This window comes from Nymphaea colorata, chromosome 10 (genome assembly GCF_008831285.2).
Source record: "Nymphaea colorata isolate Beijing-Zhang1983 chromosome 10, ASM883128v2, whole genome shotgun sequence".
NCBI lineage: Eukaryota > Viridiplantae > Streptophyta > Magnoliopsida > Nymphaeales > Nymphaeaceae > Nymphaea > Nymphaea colorata.
The window spans coordinates 4,866,042-4,874,271 of NC_045147.1; the positions used below are offsets into that span (position 1 = coordinate 4,866,042).

The 8,230-nt window shown below is 38.6% G+C and overlaps 1 protein-coding gene across 1 annotated transcript; it reads right to left on the minus strand.

Moving 5' to 3' along the window:
• Positions 1 to 5,253: 5,253 nt before the first annotated feature.
• Positions 5,254 to 7,596, minus strand: LOC116261827 (homeobox-leucine zipper protein HOX11). Its single transcript, XM_031640709.2, has 4 exons — positions 7,144 to 7,596; positions 6,711 to 7,024; positions 6,504 to 6,583; positions 5,254 to 5,806 (listed from the first exon to the last, which is right to left on the minus strand). The coding sequence occupies exons 1-4, from the start codon at positions 7,412 to 7,414 to the stop codon at positions 5,482 to 5,484; spliced, it is 990 nt and encodes a 329-aa protein (XP_031496569.1). The 5' UTR covers positions 7,415 to 7,596; the 3' UTR covers positions 5,254 to 5,481.
• Positions 7,597 to 8,230: the final 634 nt, after the last annotated feature.

The window sequence follows — 8,230 nt, forward strand, 5'->3', positions numbered from 1 at the left end:
CAAAAAATATTGGTTGTGAGTTGTCTCACTATAATCTTAATTGTTGTGTGATTCTTCGTCTTTTTTGTTGTCTGTTTGAGGATTTACTAATGAAAAGGATGCTTGGTTGAGGCCATGAGTTAGAGGGGGCTTCTTATCTCAATGAACCAGTTGGATCTACCTCATGCATTCATAGACTCTATATTTAGTCCATTTTAGTGGCATCTTCGTATAGGCCATCTTTCATTGTCAATGATTTGTCCTGTTTTTCTTCATATTTCTTCTTTTACTTCCTTTTAGTGTGACACTTGTCAACTAGGAAAGGATCGTAGGAGTTCATTTCCATCTAGTCAAAGTCCACCGAGTCAGAGTTCTTTTTATTTAGTACATGTGGATATATGGGGTCTCAGTCAAGTCCTTAACGTCTCTTAACTCATTAGCAGAATGTCCTTTTTTGAAGCTTATATGTAGATAGTAGTTTGTTCTACACCTCCCCTAAAGTGTTTAGGTATGTTTGTTTTGTCGCAAGCTTGAGCCAAATAGAGATAAATTGTCTCCATAATCTATCAAGTGTGTATTTATTGGATACCCTGAGAATCAGTACGAATATTGTTGCTATGATCCTATTTTTATAAAAGTATGTCAGAGTAGACATTACCTTCTTTAGGTCGGTTTCAATTTTTTTTTATTGGTACTTGTATACATTCTGAAATTGGTGACAATTTTCCTTTGTTTATCTCTCCTATCTCTTTAGAGTTGTGTGGCCCTTCTTCTCTTCTCCTTTTTCTTCTTTATTCCAAAATTCTCCATTGGTCTACTTTGGTAGCATACACCTACTCATGGTTTCTCAACATCATCTTCACCTAAGGTAAGTATTCCTAATTCACCTAAGAATTCTTCAATAAGTATGACTGTGGTAAAGGGGCTCTAGTCATAGACGATGACTTGTCTAGTGCACTTCCTAAAGGAACATGATAGTGTACACTACATCTCATCTCAAGATTAATGACTATAATGAGGCTTGGCTAAAATATGCATACATTTCCTTACATTTTATATGCCACATCTAATTCATATGTGTTATCAACAAGCTCTTCAGAAGGGATACATGCCGTACTCCCTCTAGGTACAGGAGAATTGGTTTCTTCTCCTTTTTGATGCAGACATCATTGGTTGTAAGTGGGTCTATATTTTTAAATATCGTTTAGATGGTTTAGTGGAAAGATACAAAGCTTGTCTTATTGTTAAGGGCTACACTTAGGCTTATGTAGTTGTCTTTTTTGAGCTGTTTTTTCTTGTTGCATGACTATATATAGCTAGTTGTTACGATAGCAGTGCACTATGCTAGATAAGGAAAATACATTTCATATGGTAATTTGTCTTGGACAACCTACATGCAACAACCACCTGCTTTTGAGCAATTGAGAGAGAGTGAAAATGTATCCAAGTAAAATAAAGCGGTATAAAGATATAAGTAAAGCTCAAGAGTGTGGTTTCAAAAGTTATATGAAGTGATGCTTGGAGTTGAATTTCAAGGATCTCCATCTGATCATTCTTTGTTTATCAAAAAACCTCAAAATGTTTATTAGTGATGGTGGTATATGTTCATTATATTATTCTTACATTGACTCTAAAGAGGAGATTACTAGCACAAAAATGTATCTGCAAAAACATTTTGTTGCCAAAGAAGGTGTGGTTCTTTCTCGATAGAAATTTGTTCTTGATTTACTCAAGGAGACAAGGATGCTTAGAGATAAGCAAGTGAATATTATTCTTATAAACCCATCACAATATATTAAAATCTATTAGACCGCAAATTATATAGTTCAGTGATTCGCAAGCACTTCTATGATATAATTACTTGACCAATTATATCTCTTGTTCTAGAAAAGTTAAGTCAATTTATGAATAAACCAAGAAAAGTTCATTGGGAGGCAGTTATGATATTCATCAAGTATCTCAAGTCATCCTCTAAAAAGAGACTTTTGTTTAAAAAAAGTGATTATCTAGATGTTGTACCTTATTCAGATGCAGATTTTATAGGTGCAGATAGGTTTAGTTGTAGACAAAAAATGTACAACTAGGTATGACATCTTTGTGGGGAATAATTCGATTACTTTGAGAGGCAAGAGACATGCGATAGTGGCAAGATATAGTGCAGAATTGTAGTATGGATGATGGCTTAAACAGCTACTAAGCTCATATGGATTAAATCTTTGTTAACTTGTTTGAGAGTTAAAATTTCACCCCCAATGAAGATGATGTGCGACAATAAAGCAGCAATCTATATAGCCAATAATATGTTATTCTATGAGAGAACCAAACATATTGGAATTTATTGTCATTATATCCACAATATGCTTCAAGTTGAGAATGTCCACATAATTCGCGTTTTTACTAAAGAGCAAGTTAGACACATGCTTACTAAACCAATATCTATATTTGAGTTATAAAATATTGTAACAAGCTCAGCATGATAGATATATTTGCTCTAGTTTAAGGAGGATTGTTGACAGAAATAATGTTAGTTTGGTGGCTATTAGAATATTGAAATGGTGGAATGAGTTTATTTTAATAATTTCCTTTTATTATGTGGACTTAAGTGTAAATTGTTTATTGTGCACCTCTCTCTATTTAAGAAAAGTTAGGGTTAATCAAATGTCGTTTTTTCTGTTCTCTCTCAAACGGGTGCATTCGATTTAAATAGTTGGAAGTCACTAATTAGGTTTACACCAAAGTCTCTAGAACAATTGCATTATAATTCATGCAATTCAATCATTTAATTATAAATAGGTCAATTGGACACAATTTTTGGAGGTGTTTCAACCTGGAAATCAAGCAGTCACTTGGAGCCATTATTACAAGACCAAGTGATGAAAAGACCTTCTTAGCTAAAAAAAAGTGAGTATCAAGTTTTGTTTCCGTAGGATGATTGAGATGGAACATAGTACAAATGTGCACTTGTTAGAATGAAGCAATGATGTAAACGGTTCAGATTCAAGTCAGATCCAACCTTAAGTGGATTCAACTTAACTGGATTAATCTTTGTAATCAGACTGAGATTTAGAATACCAAAATTGGATTCAACTAGCATAATATCCAGTGTATTTATGCAATGACGTTGGGTCTTTACTAGATTGCAGTCCAATATCAAATTATGGTTCATTTATGAAACAGCATATCAAACTGAAATCTGATTATTGGATCTAGATTTCTTCACCAGATTGGGTTAATAGATTCAAAATTGGATCTGCAAACAGATATGCTTGATCCATTTACTTCTCTACATAAACCTTCAGACTTGGGGGGATGTGAAGTTGGCCCCTGTTTGGAGCTACACACACCAAATGCCTTAACTAATCGCGGCTGGTATTACCAGATCCAGGCTTCGGCTCAAAGTTAGATATATGCATGTGAAATTGGATCCATGTTTCTCTCGCTAGCCTGAGATGAGTTTTTCATGCATAAGGAATCAGATTTTTTAGTTAAATTTGGATATGGATTTGTATTTATAGTTGCAGAAAAAAAAGAAAAAAAAATCCTCTGCCAGGCCTAACTCGATTGAGGTCCAATGTTAAGACCACTACTCCACTAGATTGACGCTGGTTGATCAGTGGGGCAAATATAGTCACCTATAAATGGGTTGGATTTTAAACCCTTGACAGTTGATTGTAGGCTGCCGGAAAATAAGCAGAAATGAGCATTTGATGGAAAAGGACAGGAGCATTTATCTTTTCCTCTTCTCTCAGATTCGAGGTCGCAGAAAAAAGAACCCACCACAGTGACCTGACCATAGGGGAAGAGAAATCTTGGGCTGATATATGAGGTCGCCCTTGCCTGCCACCAAAGTAAGAGTACATCCAGCTTTGACCTTGCGACAAAGAACCGGCGGGAGGTGTCTAATTCCTGCCTCGTGTGGTCAATTTGGTGACTTTTACAGGTGAATAAAGATGGTAGGCAGCGTTATCTGAAAAGGAGATTTTTTTTGTTTTTTTTTTTACTAAAAAGCAAATTTCAGTGAATAAAAGGAAGTTTTTTGATGCAGATGAAAAGGAAAATTTTGGAAAAAGAATAAATGCTGAAAGAAAATTTGTTCAGAAAGTAGTAAAGGTGAGACAATGAAGAAGTTGGTCTTGCGATCCGTCTTGAATACGCCCCAATATGACATGAACCTGATTCTCCCAAAAGATCCCCAATAAATAAAAGCCTTTCTTTTCATGTATCTTTTTGGACAAATTTTTTTTCATGTTTTGCACGAGCTTTTCTTGGTCAAGGCATGGCGGCCAAGTGACCGCACGTCTAAACAAAGTCTGGGATCCTTCTGTGGGAAAATTTGAATTTTAGTTTCTGGAACTCTTCTCTTCTACGTTTCCTTTAAAAAGATCGTATAAGTCAAAATAATAAACTCTTACATACGTAAATGTCAAGTATATGTGTGTGTGTGTGTGTGTCTCTCTCTCAATATATATATATATTAAAACGTGTCAATCACATACATAATTTTAAAGAAATGATTCTATATATTTTATATGATCTTAATTTTCAGATAGACATGCTTTTTTGAAATGCAGTGCTAATAATATTTGCTTGTAGCAACTAAACATAAACATACACCGACTGGTTGCCTTAGCCAGCCTTGCAAATCCATCGCCAATATAATCAATAGTCAGTATAGAACACTTGTTTAATTTAACTAATTTGGTTTTCAAGTAAATAGGTATAATGCATTTTCGGTCTCGTGTCAATGCATTTCTATTAAAATCTAAGTGTCAAAATTTTATCAACGGAACTTATCATGCCTAAAAACTGAAGCATGTCTTGAGCTCGTCAAACCTCGGTTTGCCAAATCACACATAAGAAAGAGAGACAGGCGTGTTGCCAATTGCACCGTAACGAGCATTTCCAAAGTGCATGGAGTCGATCACTAAAAGCACGTAGAGGCTAAGGGCAAAAGCGTTTGGGGGTGGACAACTACTTAACCGCATGTGCATGCTTTGGCGTCTTCAAATCCATCACCAGCTTTTACTCACTCGGCACTACAGTCTACAGCTTGCATTTTATGTGGAATATATAGATAGATTTACTCAAACACGTCTACAAAGTGCACCTTCTAGAACTGATCACTAGATTTATTCGCGCACAACCATCGCTTGTGAGTGAAGCGCATCACTAAATAAGATATATACTGACACCATCGAGCAAGTGCTTGGATTCGATCACGAGACCTACGCACTATGGTGCTAAATGACATGGAGCAAGAGAAAGAGACTGACATGTACCATCTCTCTTCGTTAAATATGACAAAAATTACATGGAACAACGACGAGGACGACCAAGACACGACACGAAACATCATCTTCTGCGACCCAAAATCCCGCGTAACACTACTCTAAACCCACCTTCCGTCCCCCATTTTCCACTACCATCAATCAAAAAAATGATCCACCGTTTCCTTCTAAAAGTGAACAAAGCATGTGTATCTATAACCTCCCTCTCCCTGTCTCACGAGGCATCAGTGGGCTGCTGCCGAGAGGACTGCTGATAAAACCGAGCCTTACTGGTTGAGAGAGGAAAGCCAGATCCCGGGGCAGCCGGTGTTGTTGCCTTGTTGGTGCTGCTGTTATCGGCTGCTGCTGCAGAGGCAACCCTCTCGCAGGAAGGGCACATTGTTAACGTCGTCGCCGGCAGCTGCATGTAGAAGGGCTGCGCCGTCTTCAGCGCCCTCAGCTCCTGCAGCTCCCTCTGCAGCCTCCGGTTCTCCTCCGTCAGCGTCTCACAGCACCTCTTCAAGTACTCGCAATCCACCTCCGTCTGCTTCAGCTTCGTCCTTCATGCACATTCCATTACACCAACCCCATCACAAGACAAATTAAATTCATCCACTTTCATTTCATCTAAACTTCCTTAGCAAATTTTCCAGCACCAAGAAAAAAAAAAAAACAACAGATAGAAAGAGAAGTCCCGCAATAGTTTATCTATAGGCTTTCGAACTGCTCATCTATTCATACATCTATGGACGCATTCAAAAAAGGCCAAGAGCTGACATAGCCATTGTGATTAAAATAGTGCCCGTGAAAAATATGCGGTACCGAGCTACAGGGCCACAAAAAGGAATTCTATACAGGATAACCGACAATGCAAAATGTTAAAAAAATAAAAATCTAAACAAATGAACCTCTCTAGCTACTTGTACTTAATCCAGACCTACAGAAGCATTCTCTATTGAATGCTAAATTAACAAAAGTATCCATTATTTTAAATCGGGGGAAGAAAAGAACTTCATCTCATAAAGATTTTGACGCCATGTCAGCTCTTCCCTTTCGAGTGACATTTGAACAACAAAATTGCTTTGAAGACATTTAAGAAGTACTTAGAAAGAGAAAGAGGGTGCAGACGAGAACACAAAAACAGACACACACACACACTTTATATATATATATATATATATATATATATATATATATATATATATATATATATATATATAGAGAGAGAGAGAGAGAGAGAGAGAGATTGAGCCTTACCTTGCTCTTCTGTTCTGAAACCAGACTTCGACCTGACGGGGTCTAAGATTCAACTGTTTTGCCAAGGCAAGCTTCTGTTTCTGAAATTATTAATGAACAAAAAGTAAGGGGAAAAAATCAAACTACAAAAACAAATGAATAGTCTAGACAAGAATAAGACAAAGAAATAACTGGTCGAAAAGAAGAAAGATTTGCTTCCCCACAAACCGGATTCAAGGTGTTGTGCTCTCTGAAGCTTTCTTCCAGAAACGCGGATTGCTCCTTGGTGAGCCTCAGCTTCTTCCTGGTCAACCCGTTCTCCTCTTCGTCGCTGGCCCTCGACGACGCCCTTTCCCCCTCCCCCACGTTGTGAACGCCATCTGGATCCCTTCTGCTCTGAGGAAGCACGCCAAAGTCCATGTGAAACGAAGAAACCGTGCTGTTGGGCGAAGAAACCGCAGCCTCCTCCTCCAAATCTCCGCCGAAAGGTGCTCTGTTCACATCGAATCCCCTCGTCGACGCCACCTCTGCCTCAGAATTCCCTGCACAGGAAAAGCCCACGGAAGATTCTCAAAATCACTCCGGATTCACACCACCACCACCCAACATACTTAAGATTTCACTTTTCCGGGAAACCAGATGCCACAGACCAGTATCTCACCGTTCTCGGATGGCCACGGAAAACCAGATTGGTGAGCCTGATGCTGATGAGAAATAGGAAGGAGAGGGAGAAGGTCGAGTTGAACGGGAGGGTCCGTCGAACTCCTTTCTTCTTCATCGTCTTCAACATGAATCCTCCCCTCTTCTGCTTCGCCATGCCCTTCTTTTGTGTCTAAGGATAGTCCCATCTTGAACCCTACGCTGTTGTGGCTGGTCTTTGCCATGAAACGGAAGGGCTTTGCTGAGTCCCCCAAACTCAAAGCCAAGTCCATATTCAATCGAAAACTCGAATAATACCCACTTCAGAAATCGAACCACAGGCGAATAAGAAGGTAAACTATATATGGTGCAACGTACAGAGGCTTCAATATACAAAGCCGCAGCGGGCAAGCGAGATAGAGAGAGAGGGAGAGAGAGAGAAAGAAGTTATGAAGAGGTGAAGAAACGAACCGCTATCTTAATTCTTATCTACACCAGAAGAAGTTGATCTTTTTCTTTTTTTTTTTTTTTCTTTTTTTTTTTTTTTACCATCCCCCACGTTTACACCTTTGTGTGGAGAGAGAGAAAGCGTTTGAATGACAATAACCAGTTGACAAAGTGGAGAGAAAAAGGTGGTAAAAGTGGTAGGATTTACCCAACGACCATGCGTTATGATTTGACCAAAGTACCCCTCGACCCTGCTTTGGCGCCGGGAAGGCTGTTAGCCTCAGCCGGGTCCGTGATGGGAGATGGCGACTAGAGATGGCTGAGCCATTTGACTCTCAGACACCGCCATTACCCTTCATGTATTTTCCTCGCAAAAAAAAAAAAAAAAAAAACTAAGCACATTTATATGTACTCACTCACGGTTGTAACTTTGCACTGCCACTGTTTAGTCGCAGTCTCGAGACGCTTTTAACTTGGAAACTGTTGTTGACCCATGCACCAGCAGAAAAGGTTTCTGCGCATTCTTTAGCCAAATTACAAGCATCAACTCTCCTCCTGTGTGGCTACAAATTTTGAAACTAAGCTTTTCCTGTTAATTTAACGGAAAAAAATCCTACATAATAGAAAAGAGATATACGAAGGAAAAAAAGTATCATTGTTTC